The sequence below is a fragment of the Aulostomus chinensis genome, chromosome 2 (genome assembly GCF_037954235.1).
Source record: "Aulostomus chinensis isolate RoL2024-O1b breed Wild chromosome 2, RoL_Achi_v1.0, whole genome shotgun sequence".
In the NCBI taxonomy this organism is placed as follows: Eukaryota; Metazoa; Chordata; class Actinopteri; order Syngnathiformes; family Aulostomidae; genus Aulostomus; species Aulostomus chinensis.
Genome location: NC_141321.1, coordinates 5,495,863 through 5,516,921, shown reverse-complemented (window position 1 = coordinate 5,516,921; position 21,059 = coordinate 5,495,863). Strand labels below are relative to the sequence as shown.

Sequence of the window (21,059 nt, the reverse complement as noted above, 5' to 3'; positions counted from 1 at the left end):
AAGTCTTGCCCCGGCCGAGCAGGAGAGTTCGATTTGTAGGACTTGGTCAAAGCTCTGTGACTGTTCAATGAATTAAGATTCTCCAGCACCTGTGAGAGAAGAGCAGCTGGATCCTGCTCTGCGGGAGGCGTCTCTGAGCCGGTGAGCTGAGGAGTTCAGCATTGACGTTGTCTGGATTTACTCCCAATCAACATGTTAATAAAGACCCACAGCAAACTCATCAAAAGTGCGCGTGAACAAGGCTGAACTGAAGTTAACCAGTAATCACTGCTTCTACTGGATGCAGATAAGAAGCACAAACGGCGTTGACCACTCTTACATCTCCCTCAGCTCCAGCATTGTAAGTCATTCTTAATTCTAATTTTATTTAAGAAAAGAAAGAAAAACTGCAGGGACTGAATCTGCTTCCTGTCCCCGGGTCCGTGAGCGTGCTGGTATTTGCTCTGGAGCTGAGCGTGGGTGCATGTCTGGGCTGAGGCAAGAGGAGTTCTTTGACTGAACTGACTTCTCTCTTCATGACTGAGGAATATTACACAAAGAGATACATCCATCAATGGGAAATGAAGGGCTGTAGATCATAATGACCTAAGCATAGATGATATACCAGTAACACACATACGCAGCAAGAATCATGATGGCAGCGTACGACACTGGAACCAGCAAAAATGTAACAATCAAGTTCAACCCTCTGTTTGGTCTAGCAGGCAGGAAGCCTGTTGTTCCCAGGTTATCAGGCTCCCCTCCTGTGGAACCGTCTCCCAGTTTCAGTCCAGGACCCAGACCCCCTCTCTAGGTTTAAGAGCAGACTTAAGACCTCCTTGTTGATCAGGCTTATAGTCAGGACTGCTTAGGCTGGCCCTTAGACCTGCTGCTCTAGGCTCAGACTGCTGGGATCTCCCATGATGCACTGGGCTTCTCTGTCCTCCTCCTGTCCTCAGACGTGTTACTAACTCCTCTTCTTCTCCCCTCATCCCAGATCCTGGTGCTGCTGGAGGAGGCTCCAGACCTGAAGAGGCTCCAGCTGCCACCCGTAGCTCCACCTGCTCACGTCCCCGTCTGTCCATCAGTCTCTCCTCCTTTCTCTCTCTCTTTATCTCTGTCCCTCTCTTTCCTTCTGTCTCTCTGTCCTCCTCCATTCTCTGTCTTTGTCTCTGTCCATCAGTCTCTTCTCCTTTCTCTCTCTCTTTATCGCTGTCCCTCTCTTTCCTTCTGTCTCTCTGTCTTCCTCCATTCTCTGTCTTTGTTTCTGTCCATCAGTCTCTCCTCCTGTCTCTCTCTCTTTATCTCTGTCCCTCTCTTTCCTTCTGTCTCTCTGTCTTCCTCCATTCTCTGTCTTTGTCTCTGTCCATCAGTCTCTCCTCCTTTCTCTCCCTCTTTATCTCTGTCCCTCTCTTTCCTTCTGTCTCTCTGTCTTCCTCCATTCTCTGTCTTTGTCTCTGTCCTGCTCTCCTGCTCTCTCCGTCCCCACTGATCCTGGATCTGCTCCACCTTCCTGCTGGTAAAGGAAGGTTCTGGTGGCTGCTGTTGCAGGATGTGCTGCTGATGGAGAATTGTTGGGTGGAGGTTCATTGAAGGAGGGAGGTGCTGGACCTGCTCTACTTGGACAGAGTCAGGACAGAACTTTGGTTGGGGTTTGGTGACACACTAATAAAACTGACTTGACTTGCTCCTGACATCCACGAGGCTGAGCTTCCTGCCTGTAGGACTCACCATGATTCTGTGCTGCCAGCTCCGGGGAGTCGTCCTCTGGGCCTGTACTGCTAGCAGTTCTTCATTGCTGAGGCTCAACCAGGTGATTGGCAGGTGGCAGAAGTGTTCAGGTAACATTCTTGCCACATTCCAGCCTGTTGAGTCTAGTTCACAACATGTCGCCTCACAGTCTCCAGCTCCCAAGGCAACAGGGAGAGATGCCAGTCTGGACACTGCCTGTATTAGGAGCTTGAAGATGTACAAATAAAACAAATTAATATTCCAGAGGGTAGATGTGTCGCACAAACTACATATACACACCTCTGGGGTAAGATTTGTATTTCTAATGAAACACTACTGGCATATTTTCAGAAAAAAGTAGCTTAAAACAAACATTACAAAAAAGTTTTACATTCAATAAAGCATCCATTTCCACATGTGGTTTTCAGGTTGCGTCGCAAAGGAAAGAAAATTCTAAATTCTTGGCGGAGCCCATTTTCTCACACGACAGAGAATGAATGAACATCAAGAGATGTCATCCTCAAGCTCTGAAGAATTACTACTCTATTGGTTGATTTAAGATCTTAAAAAATGTTCTTTTTCCCCTCGCACAACTTTAATGGACTCAATTTTATATAGCGCTTTTCTACTTTAGCGGCACTCAAAGCTCTTTACAGTGTCGTCTCATTCACCCGTTCACACAGTGAAGGCTGCCATGCAAGGCACCAACCAGCTCATCAGGAGCAATTATGGGTTCAGTATCTTGCTCAAGGACATTTGGACATGGTCACCGAGGTCCAGGATCGAACCAGCGACCCTTGGCCATGCGAATGAACCAGTAAAATGCCATGCCGTCCAACTGTCACACATTAATACATCTGAAACGATCTGCTTGAGAGGACGGATCCAGATGAAAACCTGAAAAATGTGCCTGTGTCCCAGTGAACAAAGTGAAGCCCCTGAAAGCTTGAGAAGAGAAACCTGCAAAAATACTCCTGCTTTTCTTGTCTTTCTGAGCAGAATAATTGATTATTGAACTGGTCAGGGGGCGCCGATCTCCCCAAAAGATCATTTATATCTGAAAAGGAAAAGAAAAGACTTGTGAGCAGCAACACGCTCCTCTGGGGTCGCACGTGAAACGACATCACATGTATGATAAGGATGTTCATCTGGTAGACGCTGATTTAACCTTCTTGGTCTTGGGACTCAGGTGTTCCAGTTAGGTGTTACTGGTAGTGCTAACATTACTAGTACCAGTGTTCACCAGGGAGGACTCAGGTGTTCCAGTTGGGTGTTACTGGTAGTGCTGACATTACTAGTACCAGTGTTCACCAGGGAGGACTCAGGTGTTCCAGTTGGGTGTTACTGGTAGTGCTGACATTACTAGTACCAGTGTTCACCAGGGAGGACTCAGGTGTTCCAGTTAGGTGTTACTGGTAGTGCTAACATTACTAGTACCAGTGTTCACCAGGGAGGACTCAGGTGTTCCAGTTGGGTGTTACTGGTAGTGCTGACATTACTAGTACCAGTGTTCACCAGGGAGGACTCAGGTGTTCCAGTTAGGTGTTACTGGTAGTGCTGACATTACTAGTACCAGTGTTCACCAGGGGGGACTCAGGTGTTCCAGTTAGGTGTTACTGGTAGTGCTGACATTACTAGTACCAGTGTTCACCAGGGGGGACTCAGGTGTTCCAGTTAGGTGTTACTGGTAGTGCTAACATTACTAGCACCAGTGTTCACCAGGGGGGACTCAGGTGTTCCAGTTAGGTGTTACTGGTAGTGCTGACATTACTAGTACCAGTGTTCACCAGGGAGGACTCAGGTGTTCCAGTTAGGTGTCACTGGTAGTGCTGACATTACTAGTACCAGTGTTCACCAGGGGGGACTCAGGTGTTCCAGTTAGGTGTCACTGGTAGTGCTGACATTACTAGTACCAGTGTTCACCAGGGGGGACTCAGGTGTTCCAGTTAGGTGTCACTGGTAGTGCTAACATTACTAGTATCAGTGTTCACCAGGGGGGACTCAGGTGTTCCAGTTAGGTGTTACTGGTAGTGCTGACATTACTAGTACCAGTGTTCACCAGGGAGGACTCAGGTGTTCCAGTTAGGTGTCACTGGTAGTGCTGACATTACTAGTATCAGTGTTCACCAGGGGGGACTCAGGTGTTCCAGTTAGGTGTCACTGGTAGTGCTAACATTACTAGTACCAGTGTTCACCAGGGAGGACTCAGGTGTTCCAGTTAGGTGTTACTGGTAGTGCTGACATTACTAGTACCAGTGTTCACCAGGGAGGACTCAGGTGTTCCAGTTAGGTGTTACTGGTAGAGCTGACATTACTAGTACCAGTGTGCACCAGGGGGGACTCAGGTGTTCCAGTTAGGTGTCACTGGTAGTGCTAACATTACTAGTACCAGTGTTCACCAGGGGGGACTCAGGTGTTCCAGTTAGGTGTCACTGGTAGTGCTAACATTACTAGTACCAGTGTTCACCAGGGAGGACTCAGGTATTCCAGTTAGGTGTCACTGGTAGTGCTAACATTACTAGTACCAGTGTTCACCAGGGGGGACTCAGGTGTTCCAGTTAGGTGTCACTGGTAGTGCTAACATTACTAGTACCAGTGTTCACCAGGGGGGACTCAGGTGTTCCAGTTAGGTGTCACTGGTAGTGCTAACATTACTAGTACCAGTGTTCACCAGGGGGGGCCAAGATGTTCTGGGGGAGTAACTTAACCTCATCTCACAGCCAGCCTTGCACAGCTGATATGGACGTCCATTAAAGGGTCCAGCTTCAGCCGTCTCTGAGTCCCCAGCCTCCCTCTGGTGTCTGAGCGATTCCTTCATCACACAAAATTCGTCAACAATGTAGAAGAGCACCAAACCACCTACTGGTTTTTGGATATTGCACAGGAAAGCATACATTTCTGAAGGTGCTGTTCCAGAAGAACCTTGACTTACTCAAGGATAATTGCGTGTTTTTGGTTAGCAAACGTTTTGAGGTGCTGTGAGTCTTCATTGGAGCTTTAGTGCAGATTCAACATCTCTGGTTTGAGACGTAAAAGAAGTTCCTCTGCTGCCTGAAAACGGTGAGTTAACTGAAGCTGAAATTCTGAATGTCCTTTTGTTCAGATCCTGGGTCATGTTTTTCATCTTTGTTTACTATATGCCAAAAAAAAGACCGAAAATTAACTTCTTTGTATCTTTCCTTAAAATCCACTCATGTTTTCTTCCTGAAAAGTAAAATATGACACATGAGCACGTACCAACCAATAATATCATGACATCCACCTGTCAATGAACCGCCAGCTTATCGCAGCATTTATTTACAGTAGCTACGAGCTAAGACACATGAGGCCGGTGGTCTTGGCAGTTCTGTCCTGCTGGATCAGATTTCCCTTTGAGGAAAGTGTTTTGCATTAGGAGCAAGACACTGGTCTCTTCTCCCTGAGGAACAGTGTAGTCCGGTGGGTGTAGGGCTGTTGTGTGGGACACGCTCAGGACACTCCCCCTTTCCAGCATTTCAGTCTAATTCCTCTCCTTATTTCCTGCTTTTCCCCTCATCGATGCATCCCCATGCAGCAGTAAGACGCTCTCAAACTGCTGCGTCAGCTGAACTTGAAGTTGAATACTTAGTTTTCTCAGTAATGCAGCTGCTCAGTTCAAGGCACATTCACAGCTCTGAGATATCAACTCCTCAGTGAACATGACATCAATTAAACATACATATTTATTCAAATGAATGGAAAAGTGGCAGAACCACATTCCTGTGGTATCTATGGGGCTTTTGTTCTCATCACGTGATCCTCCTCAGCAGGTGGAGTTGTCATCCAGTCACTGATTTTTTTTTCTTTTTCACTCCATTTGGATGCAACATGGATGCAAGAGCTTAACATGTTCAAGAATTGAAAATTTGATTATCTTGATAAACTTGGACAATTATGTGACTAAGGCTCCAGGATGGCTACCAGGGGACATTTTCTCACCTTCACGGCCGGCTTTTGTCCTGCTGACACACTCAAAACCAAAATCAGTCAGTCATAAAAGCCTGTTTGCAAAGAACCCGATGACAGCTTAGTGACATTAAAGTCAAGGACTTGGCGAGAGCTCAGTCTTCACTACACTGACGCCTTCCTCCACTCGTCGTTAACAAGGTGGAATTAAGTCGGATTAACGCGTTTATTAGGCCACATGACCCTGTTGGATAATCCCTTGAAAGTGACCCAAACATTCTTTTCCAGGCCAAGTGAAACCAATCTTATTCCCCTGCACCAGTGACTCCACAGCCTAACTCAGACACACACACACACACACACACACACACACACACACACACACACACACACGCGCGCGCGCACACACACATGCACACACACACACACACACGCGCGCACACACACACATGCACACACACACACACACACGCGCGCACACACACACACACACGCGCGCGCACACACACACATGCACACACACGCGCACACACACACACACACACACACACACACACACACACACACACACTCCAACCTCCTCCCTTTCAAAACACTAAACCAAACCGGTCCTGCAGTTCCACAGCAGTTTTTTTTCTTCCTCCCTCCAGTGTGTAGTTGTAACTGTGAGACATATTTCCTCCATCGTATATCCGATCTAACCATGTTTCTCACGCAAAGAAAGCTGCAGGGTGTATAAAAGCTGCAGGGACCTGGTCCAGACGGGTGCAGACTGATCTGGCAGACCCACAGCATGGGTGAGTCCACTCAGATTTACAGGAATAGGACATCTTTTTAGGCTCCTGATCTGATACTTGAATTCAAGCAGCAGAATGCATACTTTGCTGCTTTAACGTGTCTATGGCACATTTATTGTCCTCGCAGGAGTCCACATACTGGAGAGTCAAACCTTCTGAACTGAGCAGTGTAGATTAGTGATTGTGTTTCTCTGAAGTCAAACACTTGTTGGATTGTTGTGGCTGCATGAAAACTGTGACGGCGTTACAAAGAGAAGCTTCTCACCCCTCCTGTCTCTGGCTTTTATTGCTCTCTGTCATGAAGTGACTGACAAGGTGGGGATGAATTATTGACAAAAGAAAGTGAAACTCCAGCTGAGGCTGCCAAAGCCAGAAGGGTGAAAGGAGGGATCCTCTCCTGGATCAGCCTGGCACACCAGCAGTGTCGCCTCTGGGATTTCTCAGTTTGTCCTGATTACATTTGGAGTTTTCCCAGAAATCGACCTTCTAAATGTAGCTGCCATCAAAAGCTACAATCCAACAGTTTGATCACATCATAACGGAACATTTGAGATTTGACAAAAGTGCTATGAGGCCATCGGTTAGATCGTCTGAGTGGAAATATACTAGAAACTGAGAAAAACTTTAATAAAATGACATGAAGTGAACAAGGCCACATTGTTGGTCAGCGTCCAAACAGAGGCAGATGTGACTGTCGTTCCGTGGAAGTGAAGCCACAACAGAGAATCATGTCGCTCGTCTGCATTTCCATTCTGCTTCATCCTGCGGTTTAGAGTCTTTTAGCTCATAGTTTCTGTTGTTTACTCTCACTGACTTTTCACCACATACAAATAGTAGTTAGTAGTTCTGAACCAACTGCAGCCAGCAGTGCAGCGACCTGCTCATCAGAAACACAGCGTTAGCTTGCTAAGCTCACTGGAGAGCACAGTCGCAGCATGAGAGGTCAGGTGTTGACCTCCGGAGCAAAAATATGCCTTAAAAAAGCCAGAATTTTGATCTTAAACTCATTTAAACTGAGTGGCCAAGTCTCACATGTGGTTTATGTTACATTTGGAAGCTATGCTTTTGTTACACTTTTCTTTTTCCTGGTGCTCTGCAAGACTTTGGAGGTAGTAAAAGTGTTCATTACTCAGAGAGAAACACAAGCAGGACAAAACCAAAATACTCTGGCAGAGGTTGATGCGGCGATTCATTCAAATATAAGTAAAGGACTTCAGGCTCTTGAGTGTAGAAGGTAAAATTCTGAAGTAAGAAATATAAATATATAATATGGATGTTTTATATATATGTGTGTGTGTGTGTGTGTGGCAAGGGTTGACAGTTCAATTCTTCAAAATGACAACTAAGTGATAACAAAGAGAAAATAGTGACACACTGGTGTTAAAATAAAGTTTATATTGTAGTTTAAACATGTTCAAATTGGAGTGAATGATTTTTGGGAGATGTCAAATTGTAAGGGTGTTAAGGAAATAAGTTTAATTTAATCGCAACCTTTTTATTTACAGTTTGTATCTGACTCTTGATCTAATATTGTTATGTTAGTAAATGTATGACATCCATGAATAAACGGGGGTCCCAGAGGACCTCCAGGTCTGATGGCGCTGCTTTGCTGATTGGTGGTCGGTGAGCAGGAGCAGCGCTGCTGTGAGACCAGAGGAAGCTTGTTGTCGTGGAGAACAAACCAGTTGTGTTGCTGCTGCAGCCGCCGGCTCTGCTGCTCTGTCTCTGTCTTTGGCCTCGGGGAACATTCAGATTCCTCCTGCCGCCACACAGAGAAGCGTTGTTTGAGACGCCGTGACCACGGGTCAGCAGACGCGTCAGCCGCGGCTGTACTACACCATACTGGGTGTTCTCCTGCAGGTTTCTGGGCTTCACGACATCACAAGCTCAGACGTGAAACCCGATCTGCTGCTGACGCACCGCCTGGTCACACGGGGCTAACAGCATTGTGAATGTTGTGCAGTTCAGATGTCAAACCCACCTTGCTGATGTCATGGTTCCTGTTTAACCGCCACCTGCATGATGGAAGATCCTATCAGGGATTGTAGAGAAAACTGTGTTTGCTTTGGTTCTTCGTTCCCGCTCGACTGTTTGTCTCTAATTGTGACAAAAGCTCTCTTCAGTGAGCCAAACGCTGACGTCCATGAGAGTTTCAGGTGACAACATTCGCACAAAGATCAATGCATCTGAGACAGTTTTTGTTGTTGTTGATTGACTTGAAATACTTGACAAACAATTTATGGATCCTTTGAACTAAAATGTCCTGCAGACTTCGAGGATTCTCGTGAGATCATGTGTGTGTGTGTGTGTGTGTGTGTGTGTGTGTGTGTGTGTGTGTGTGTGTGTGTGTGTGTGTGTATGTCAGCTCAGAAAACAGTCCTGATCGTGTACGCCCACCAGGACCCGGGCTCCTTCAATGCAGCGGTCCGGGACGTGGCAGTGCAGGAGCTGGAGGAGCAGGGCTACCGGGTCACCGTGTCTGACCTTTATGCCATCAACTTCAGAGCCAACGCCACACAAGATGACATCATCGGTGATCAGTCTCCTCTGTTAACGACACACTCAAGCTGCCAGCAGCCTACATGTGACATGTGTCTGACCTCATGATGCTTGCAGTGAAAAATCACGATAATTCAGGACGTCAGTTTGCCACCGTGTGTGTGTGTGAGTGTGTTTGTGTGTGTGTGTGTGTTTGAGTGTGAGTGTGTTTGTGTGTTTGTGTGTGTGTGAGTGTGTTTGTGTGTGTGTGTGTGTTTGAGTGTGAGTGTGTTTGTGTGTTTGTGTGTGTGTGTGTATGTGTGAGTGTGTGTGAGTGTTTGTGTGTGTGTGTGAGTGTGTTTGTGTGTGTGAGTGTGTTTGTGTGTGTGTGTGTGTGAGTGTGTTTGTGTGTGTGTGTGTGAGTGTGTTTGTGTGTGTGTGTGAGTGTGTTTGTGTGTGTGTGTGTTTGAGTGTGAGTGTGTTTGTGTGTGTGTGAGTGTGTTTGTGTGTGTGTGTGTTTGAGTGTGAGTGTGTTTGTGTGTTTGTGTGTGTGTGTGTATGTGTGAGTGTGTGTGAGTGTGTTTGTGTGTGTGTGTGAGTGTGTTTGTGTGTGTGAGTGTGTTTGTGTGTGTGTGTGTGTGAGTGTGTGTGTGAGTGTGTTTGTGTGTGTGAGTGTGTTTGTGTGTGTGTGTGAGTGTGTTTGTGTGTGTGAGTGTGTTTGTGTGTGTGTGTGTGAGTGTGTGTGTGAGTGTGTTTGTGTGTGTGAGTGTGTTTGTGTGTGTGTGTGAGTGTGTTTGTGTGTGTGAGTGTGTTTGTGTGTGTGTGTGTGTGAGTGTGTGAGTGTGTTTGTGTTCAGGGTGCAGAGGGAAAACCTTACTCAGTGCGACAACGAGGCTCATTCGTGACATTTGAAATGTTTTGGTCAAAATTAGAGCTCTCAGGCTTGGAAGAGGAGGCTCAGGCTGCGGCCTCAGGTGTCATACCTGCTGGGATGATGTCATGACGGGAGGTTATGGGATTTGTTGCCAGTAAAAATGAAGAACATTTCCAGATGTTGAGTTTGAAAGTGTTTTGTGTCCAGGCGAACTGAAAAACCCCAAACTTTTCCAGTATGGAGAGGAGACGATGCATGCGTGGATGGAGAAGCGGCTCAGCGAAGACATCGTGGCCGAGCAGCACAAAGTCGAAGCGGCCGACATCATCATCTTCCAGGTCAGAGGTCATGCGCATTTTGTGTTGACACTGGGGGCAAAACAAACGAGACTGATGGCCAAACATCTGTGGAGACGGTCGAAGCGCCGACAACAGGCCCAGGAAGGATTCTTGAGACCCAGCAGTCTGCTAAAGTCAGAGGGCTTCTTACATCATGCCTGGAGCACGGTCTTTGGTTACCGTATCGGCGTACATTGGTACTTGGTGCTAGTGACCAAATAGGATGACAAGTGTGGTCACGTTGAGGAAGGAAGCAGCACGAAGCAGCACAAAGCTGCAGTCGTGCGTCCAGAGTGCAGGTCACAGTGCAACGCTGGCTTGATGCGTCTGACAGAGATGCCTCGTGAACAGTAGAACAACAGAAACTCACATCAGTTATACTCAGATCATGGCTACCATCATATGCTAGCCTCCTGTGCTGCGCCGCTGTGACCCAGGTGTCAGACGCAGTAAACCTCTGAAAGGGACCTTCATGCTAAAATGTGATAACGCAGGGAAAAAGCGGCCTTTGTGAATCCTGGACTTCTGTGGAGGGGAAGGAAGCCCAGGCTCATTCTGCTGGCATCCACCCACGGAAGTCAGAGGCCCTGCAGGCACAGGTGTCGAATCACGAGGGTTCAGGACTGCAGTACAGGGGGCTGGACTGGCCTCGCTTTCCAAGCATGAAGGTGTAGAAAGGCACAAGTTCAATGGGGGGGTATTTGATTACAGGCGATCAATTGATAAATGATTGTTAGATGGAGGGAAGGGTGGAGGGGACACAGAGGCACCACCCTGGATAGAGAAGATCCAAGAACACCAGGTTGAGAGCAAGAGGGAGGAGAACCCCCTCTGACATGGACCCACTGACATGGACCCCACTGATATGAACCCACTGACATGGACCCACTGACATGGACCCACTCACATGGACCCACTCACATGGACCCACTTACATGGACCCACTCACATAGACACACTCACATGGACCCACTAATGTGGACAGACAAACATGGATCCACTCACATGAACCCACTCACATGGACCCACTGACATGGACCCACTGACATGGACCAACTGATAAAAACCCACTGACATGGACCCACTGACATGGACCAACTGATATGACCCACTGACATGGACCCACTGACATGGACCAACTGATATGACCCACTGACATGGACTCACTGACATGGACCCACTGATAAAAACCCACTGACATGGACCCACTGACATGACCCACTGACATGAACCCACTGACATGAACCCACTGACATGAACCCACTAATGTGGACCGACAAACATGGACCCACTCACATGAACCCACTGACATGGACCCACTGACATGGACCAACTAATATGACCCACTCACATGAACCCACTGACATGAACCCACTGACATGAACCCACTGACATGGACCCACTGATAAAAACCCACTGACATGGACCCACTGACATGGACTCACTGACATGGACACACTGACATGAACCCACTGACATGGACTCACTGACATGGACCCACTGACATGAACCCACTGACATGGACACACTGACATGAACCCACTGACATGGACCCACTGACATGGACTCACTGACATGGACCCACTGACATGAACCCACTGACATGGACACACTGACATGAACCCACTGACATGGACCCACTGATAAAAACCCACTGACATGGACCCACTGACATGAACCCACTGACATGGACCCCACTGACATGGACCCCACTGACATGGACCCCACTCACATGGACACACTCACATGGACCCCACTCACATGAACCCCACTGACATGGACCCACTGACATGGTACCACTGACATGGACCCACACTCATGGACCCACTCACATGGACTCACTGACTTGTACCCACTCACATGGACCCACTCACATAGACACACTCACATGGACCCACTGACATGAACCCACTGACATGGACACACTGACATGAACCCACTGACATGGACCCACTGACATGAACCCAATGACATGGACCCCACTGAAATGGACCCCACTCACATGAACCCCACTCACATGGACCCACTGACATGGAACTCATTCACATGGACCCACTGATATGGACCCCACTCACGTGAACCCCACTGACATGGACCCCCTGACATGGACCCACTGACATGAACCCACTGACACGGATTCACTGACATGGACCAAATCACTTGTACCCACTCACATGGACCCTCTCACATGGACCCACTATAATGGACCCACTCACATGGATCCACTCTCATGGACCCACTCACATGGATCCACTCACATGGACTCACTCTCAAGGGACCACTCTCATGGACCCTCTCACATGGACCCACTCTCATGGACCCACTGACATGAAGCCACTCTCATGGACCCACTGACATGGACCCACTGACATGAGCCCACTGACAGGGACCAACACTCATGGACCCAGTCACATGGACTCACTGACTTGTACCCACTGACATGGACCCACTGACATGGACCCACTGACATGGACCAACTCACATGGACCCACTGACATGGACCCACTGACATGAACCCACTGACATGGAGCCACTGACATGAACCCACTGACATGAACGCACTGACATGGACCCACTGACATAAACCCACTGACATGGACCCACAGACATGAACCCACTGACATGGACCCCACTCACATGAACCCCACTGACATGGACCCACTCACATGAACCCACTGAAATGGACCCCACTCACATGAACCCCACTGACATGGACCCACTGACATGAACCCACTGACATAGATTCACTAACATGGACCCACTCACTTGTACCCACTCACATGGACCCTCTCACATGGACCCACACACATGAAACCACTCACATGGACCCACTCACATGGACCCACTCTCATGAACCCACTCACAAGGGACCACTCTCATGGACACTCTCACATGGACCCACTCTCATGGACCCACTGACATGGACCCACTCTCATGGACCCACTGACATGTACTCACTGACATGAACCCACTGACATGGACCCACACTCATGGACCCAATCACATGGACTCACTGACTTGTACCCACTCACATGGACCCACTGTCATAAACCCACTCACATGGACCCACTCACATGGACCCACTCACATGGACCCACTGACATGAACCCACTCACATGGACCCACTAACATGGACCCACTGACATGAAACAACTGACATGGACCCACTGACATGGAGCCACACTCATGGACCCACTCACATGGACTCACTGACTTCTACCCACTCACATGGACCCACTCACATAGACACACTCACATGGACCCACTAATGCGGACCCACAAACACAGACCCACTCATATGAACCCACCTACATGGACCCACTGATATGGACTCACTCACATGGACCCACTCACATGGACCCACTGACATGAACCCACTGACATGGACCCACTGACATGGACCCCACTCACATGAACCCCACTCACATTGACCCACCGAAGTGGACCCACTCACATGAACCCACTCACATGGTCCCACTCACATGGACCCACACTCAAGGACCCACTCACATGGACTCACTCACTTGTACCCACTCACATGGATTCACTGACATGGCCCCACTCACTTGTACCCACTCACATGGACCCTCTCACATGGACCCACTCTCATGGACCCACTCACATGGACCCACTTACATGGACCCACTGATATGGACCCACTCACATGGACCCACTGACATGGACCCACTGACAGGAACCCACTGACATGGACCCACAGACATGGACCCACTGACATGGACCCACTGATAAAAACCCACTGACATGGACCCACTGACATGAACCCACTGACATGGACCCCACTGAAATGGACCCCACTCACATGAACCCCACTGACATGGACCCTCTGACATGAACCTACTGACATAGATTCACTAACATAGATCCACTCACTGGTACCCACTCACATGGACCCTCTCACATGGACCCACTCTCATGGAACCACTCACATGGACCCACTCACATGGACACACTCTCGTGAACCCACTCACATAGATCCACTCACATGGACCCACTCACAAGGGACCACTCTCATGGACCCTCTCACATGGACCCACTCTCATGGACCCACTGACATGGACCCACTCTCATGGACCCACTGACATGGACCCACTGACATGAACCCACTGACATGGACCCACACTCATGGACCCAGTCACATGGACTCACTGACTTGTACCTACTCACATGGACCCACTGTCATAAACCCACTCACATGGACCCACTCACATGGACCCACTAACATGGACCCACTGACATGTACTCACTGACATGAACCCACTGACATGGACCCACACTCATGGACCCAATCACATGGACTCACTGACTTGTACCCACTCACATGGACCCACTGTCATAAACCCACTCACATGGACCCACTCACATGGACCCACTCACATGGACCCACTGACATGAACCCACTCACATGGACCCACTAACATGGACCCACTGACATGAAACAACTGACATGGACCCACTGACATGGAGCCACACTCATGGACCCACTCACATGGACTCACTGACTTCTACCCACTCACACTGACCCACTCACATAGACACACTCACATGGACCCACTAATGTGGACCCACAAACACAGACCCACTCACATGAACCCACCTACATGGACCCACTGATATGGACTCACTCACATGGACCCACTCACATGGACCCACTGACATGAACCCACTGACATGGACCCACTGACATGGACCCCACTCACATGAACCCCACTCACATTGACCCACTGAAGTGGACCCACTCACATGAACCCACTCACATGGTCCCACTCACATGGACCCACACTCAAGGACCCACTCACATGGACTCACTCACTTGTACCCACTCACATGGATTCACTGACATGGCCCCACTCACTTGTACCCACTCACATGGACCCTCTCACATGGACCCACTCTCATGGACCCACTCACATGGACCCACTTACATGGACCCACTGATATGGACCCACTCACATGGACCCACTGACATGGACCCACTGACAGGAACCCACTGACATGGACCCACAGACATGGACCCCACTCACATGAACCCCACTCACATGGACCCACTGACATGGACCCACTGATAAAAACCCACTGACATGGACCCACTGACATGAACCCACTGACATGGACCCCACTGAAATGGACCCCACTCACATGAACCCCACTGACATGGACCCTCTGACATGAACCTACTGACATAGATTCACTAACATAGACCCACTCACTGGTACCCACTCACATGGACCCTCTCACATGGACCCACTCTCATGGAACCACTCACATGGACCCACTCACATGGACACACTCTCGTGAACCCACTCACATAGATCCACTCACATGGACCCACTCACAAGGGACCACTCTCATGGACCCTCTCACATGGACCCACTCTCATGGACCCACTGACATGGACCCACTCTCATGGACCCACTGACATGGACCCACTGACATGAACCCACTGACATGGACCCACACTCATGGACCCAGTCACATGGACTCACTGACTTGTACCTACTCACATGGACCCACTGTCATAAACCCACTCACATGAACCCACTCACATGGACCCACTAACATGGACCCACTGACATGAAACAACTGACATGGACCCACTGACATGGAGCCACACTCATGGACCCACTCACATGGACTCACTGACTTCTACCCACTCACATGGACCCACTCACATAGACACACTCACATGGACCCACTAATGTGGACCCACAAACACAGACCCACTCACATGAACCCACCTACATGGACCCACTGATATGGACTCACTCACATGGACCCACTCACATGGACCCACTGACATGAACCCACTGACATGGACCCACTGACATGGACCCCACTCACATGAACCCCACTCACATTGACCCACTGAAGTGGACCCACTCACATGAACCCACTCACATGGTCCCACTCACATGGACCCACACTCATGGACCCACTCACATGGACTCACTGACTTGTACCCACTCACATGGATTCACTGACATGGACCCACTCACTTGTACCCACTCACATGGACCCTCACACATGGACCCACTCTCATGGACCCACTCACATGGACCCACTTACATGGACCCACTGATATGGACCCACTCACATGGACCCACTGACGTGGACCCACTGACATGGACCCACTGACAGGAACCCACTGACATGGACCCACAGACATAGACCCCACTCACATGAACCCCACTCACATGGACCCACTGACATGGATCCACTCACATGAACACACACACATGGACCCACTGATATGGACCCACTCACATGGACCCACTGACATGGACCCACTCACATGGACCCACAGACAGGAACCCACTGACATGGACCCACAGACATGGACCCACTCACATGAACACACACACATGGACCCACTGATATGGACCCACTCACATGGACCCACTGACATGGACCCACTCACATGGACCCACTGACAGGAACCCACTGACATGGACCCACAGACATGGACCCCACTCACATGAACCCACTTACATGGACCAACTCACATGGACCAACTCCCTTGCACCCCACCCACATGGACCCACTCACATAGACACACTCACATGGACCCACTGATATGGACACACAAACATGGACCCACTCACATGAACCCACTGACATGGACCCAATGACATGGACGCACTCACATGAACCAACTCACATGGACCCACTGACATGGACCCACACTCATGGACCCACTCACATGGACTCACTGACTTGTACACACTCACATGGACCAACTCACATGGACCAACTCACTTGCACCCCACCCACATGGACCCACTCACATAGACACACTCACATGGACCCACTGATTAGGACCCACAAACATGGACTCACTCACATGAACCCACTTACATGGACCCACTAATATGGACCCACTCACATGGACCCACTGACATGGACCCGCTCACATGGACCCACTGACAGGAACCCACTCACATGGACCCACAGACATGGACCCCACTCACATGAACCCCACTCACATGGACCATCTGACATGGACCCACTCACATGGACCCACTCACATGGACCCACACTCATGGACCCACTCACATGGACTCACTGACTTATACCCACACACATGGACCAACTCACATGGACCAACTCACTTGCACCCCACCCACATGGACCCACTCACATAGACACACTCACATGGACCCACTAATTGGGACCCACAAACATGGACTCACTCACATGAACCCACTCACATGGACCCACTCTCATGGACCCACTGACATGGACCCACTGACATGGACCCCACTGATATGAACCCACTGACATGGACTCACTGATATGAACCCACTCACAAGGATCCACTCACATGGACCCACTCTCATGGACCCACTCACATGGACCCACTCTCATGGACCCACTCTCACGGACCCTCTCACATGGACCCACTCTCATGGACTCACTCACATGGACCCACTCTCATGGACCCACTCACATGGACCCACTCTCATGGACCCACTGACATGGACCCACTGACATGGACCCCACTGATATGAACCCACTGACATGGACTCACTGATATGAACCCACTCACATCGACCCACTCACTTGTACCCACTCACTTGTACCCACTCTCATGGACCCAATACATGGACCCACTCTCATGGATCCACTCTCATGGACCCACTCTCATGGACCCACTCACATGGACCCACACTCATGGACCCACTCACATGGACCCACTCTCATGGACCCACTGTCATGGACCCACTCACGTGGACCCACTCTCATAGCACAAACACACATTCAAACATTCAGTGAAATGTTGAGAACATTGTTTTATTTTCATGACCACGTGAACAACAACATAACACTGACGTCCACCCACCCACTTCTGTAACAAAGACACACACATTTGTCAATTGGCAGTGTCAATAAATATTTGATGAGTAAGGAAGTGAAATAAAAGAAGTCAATGGAGACTAACCATGATGAATTGACCCTGCAGTTTCCATTGTACTGGTTCAGTGTTCCTGCCATCATGAAGGGCTGGATGGACCGCGTGCTGACGCAGGGCTTCGCCTTCTCCCTGGAGAGGATGTACAATAACGGTATTTTCAAGGTCCGTCAGGGGGACGAGTCCAGCACATGGGCCCATAAACACACAGAGGGCACAGGATGATGAGAGTCAAATAAAATAAGCTCTTATTTGTTAAGCAACCTGGATCTCTGTTTGTGTGTGTGTGTGTGTGTGTGTGTGTGTGTGTGTGTGTGCATGTGTGTGTGCATTTGGTGTGTTTGTCAACTTGTTTAAATGGATTTGATGAACAGAAAAATAAGTTTAAAAATTATGTTAATCTACAATTAAACAGCATAACAAATTACCTAAAAAAAACACTACCTGCCCAAATACTTATCATAATACTATACGAGATACTAGGTAATAGATAGGAAAAGTAAAGATACTAATCATAGTAAATGTACACCCAATAAGCACCCCTTCAGCTTTTATCAGAACCCACTCAAAGCGATGTCACATCAACTTGATCGGGGCTCCCCCAGCAGGGTCCCTGGCCTCACAGGTGGGAGGTTTAGTTGATTCCCTGACTGACCAACCCTAAACACGCTGCTCTGACTTTAAAACCAATCAAACCGTGGGTGTCGCCCTTCTCCAACACCTTGTTTAGGGACTCAAGTGCTGAAGCGTTGGGAACTCTCGAACTGCTGAGCAGAGTCAGAGAGGGCAAACCCATAGAGACAGAACACGTAAAACAACAGGAGACCAAAGATGGAGACTTGGGTGACATCAGGGGTCAGAGAGGTCAAGGTCATGTTAAACCTGTCATTCTGGTTCTTACAAGGTCGTGGGTGTTGTCAGGTGTTTAACTCCAAGAGAAAGAATGTGGAGCAGCCTGAGGCAGGGAAGTGAGCAGCATTGCTAAAGTCAGAGCTCGCTGGTTGTTCGTGTGTCATCGGTATCACGGTGGCCTCTCGTGCCAGGGTGAGGAAGCTGGGGGGTCGCCAGCAGAAACAGTCGACCAGTATGAATACCGCCTGCTCCTACGTGAATGGGATAGTCCAGTATGAATGGTCTGAGCCACTTTACTCGCCTCCGTCTACAGAGTTGGAGCAGGGTCGAGTGTGTTGATGCTACCTTTAACACTGGATAACAGGTGTGTTTCTTTGTCCCCTCAAAGGATAAGAAAGCTATGTTGTCTTTCACAACTGGAGCAACGGAAACTATGTTCCGCCCTGACGGCATCAACGGGGACATCAACGTCACGCTGTGGCCTCTGCAGGTGAGCAGGAATAACCTCGGAACTGCTCCACAACTCAGCATGAGGCTGTAATTTGTTTCCTCCCTCAGAAAAATGGATTTCATTCTCGGCCCCTTAAAGCCTGCTGCTACCCAAGCGGATGATTTGAGCCTGCCTACATGCCCACCACCCCCTGGATTATTACTGGATTCATCTTACATGAGCACAGTGCAGTTCCTTCTGAAGAGGAAAATTGGCATTACAGTACTTTATATCCAATAACCCACATACTACCAATGGATAGAATTATTATTAGTAATAATTATCATTGTACTGAGAGGCACTTTAGTGTAACGACTGATTTAAGGTCATAGTGGAAGCAGCATGAAAGTCACAGACGTTTTGAAGCTAAGTGGCTCCCATTTCTTTCTCTCCTGTTTCTTTCAGAATGGAACACTGCATTTCTGTGGATTTCAGGTTCTCGCGCCCCAGATTTTCTGGAGTCCGGCTCACTCCGCCCCCGGGGTACGAACCTCTATGCTAGAGGGTTGGCGTGCCCGACTAAAAGGACTGCTAGCCGAAAAGCCTTTGACCTTTGCCCCATGTGAGCTGTTTGACCTCAGTTTTCAAGGGGGGTTCTTGCTTTGGCCCGAGGTGATGAGGGAGAAAGAGTCCCAGTTCTACGGCATCACCACGGGACACCATCTAGGGAAACGACTGCCGCCTGACAACCAGACCAAAGTCCAGCTCCCGGATGAAAGTGGAGACAAACCAGCCAGCAGGACCTAGAACCTCCTCACCTGCCGCATTGTCAGCTTCTTACCACGAGAGTTTTACCAATGCTGAAACTGAAATTAAAGAATTAAGATTAAAAAGACTCGACTTGTTTCTGTTTAGGTGTAGTGACGGAGGCTCACGGCTAAGCTACACTAGCAAAAGTATGGCTTCACAACAGGAAAACAATACATGAATTACTTTCTCCACCAGGGGAAGTACGACTGTCATTCACGCAGTGTTAACTCAACGTGAGCTGTCTCTCCTGGTCTCTCTGAACGTGGGGTTGGATTTGTTTCGGTGCAGGTATCCTTGACTCTCGCAAATTCTGGAGATATTTTGAAATTCAATAATAAATAGTAGAATGGTTCCAATGACATCAAATTACTTGAGGAGATTCCTATCATGAGAGAATGCTTCAGGCGTTTCATTGTGATTGTTCTCACCCTAACCACAGCAGGGCCGCGGTCTCCCTGCTAAGAAACTCCTGTCAAAGTTACCTTTCCACTCAGCACCTGACCAAACATCATCACATCCCCAAAGCCAGGTTGAGTGCTGTGAACATGAGTGTTTGGCTCCCTCTGCCTGCAGGCTGGGATGGTGCTTCTGCCTTGTTTTCATTGTCAGAAGAGTTTATTGTTTGAAATATTTGGATTTTCCACCGTTGGTTTATTTAAAGACTCTAATCTGTCAGTTTAGGCTGCGGGGACGTTGTGGTGGGAACTCCGTCTCTGCCATTTAACCCTGACCTGTGCAAGGACTGTTGTTGGACCAAAACTAATCTCTACAATTCTACAATTCTACAATTCTACAATTCTACAATTCTACAATTTCATTTAGCAGACGCTTTTGTCCAAAGCGACGTACAACACAAGCAAGAATTTAGACCTAATTAAGGAAAAGTCCATAGGAAGCGCAACAGTGCTTCAGTTGTGAT

General features: G+C 48.8%; 1 protein-coding gene across 2 annotated transcripts; it reads left to right on the top strand.

Moving 5' to 3' along the window:
* The first annotated feature begins 6,267 nt into the window (after positions 1-6,267).
* Positions 6,268-20,211, top strand: nqo1 (NAD(P)H dehydrogenase, quinone 1). Of its 2 annotated transcripts, none has more exons than XM_086223956.1 (6): positions 6,268-6,431; positions 8,797-8,964; positions 9,991-10,121; positions 18,100-18,213; positions 19,289-19,390; positions 19,796-20,211. In XM_086223956.1, exons 1-6 carry the CDS (start codon positions 6,428-6,430, stop codon positions 20,135-20,137), a joined length of 861 nt encoding a protein of 286 aa, XP_086080082.1. In that variant the 5' UTR covers positions 6,268-6,427; the 3' UTR covers positions 20,138-20,211. The 2 variants fall into 2 exon arrangements, with proteins under 2 accessions (XP_086080082.1, XP_086080089.1); XM_086223963.1 differs by lacking the exon at positions 19,796-20,211 and adding an exon at positions 19,459-19,755.
* The last annotated feature ends 848 nt before the right edge of the window (positions 20,212-21,059 follow it).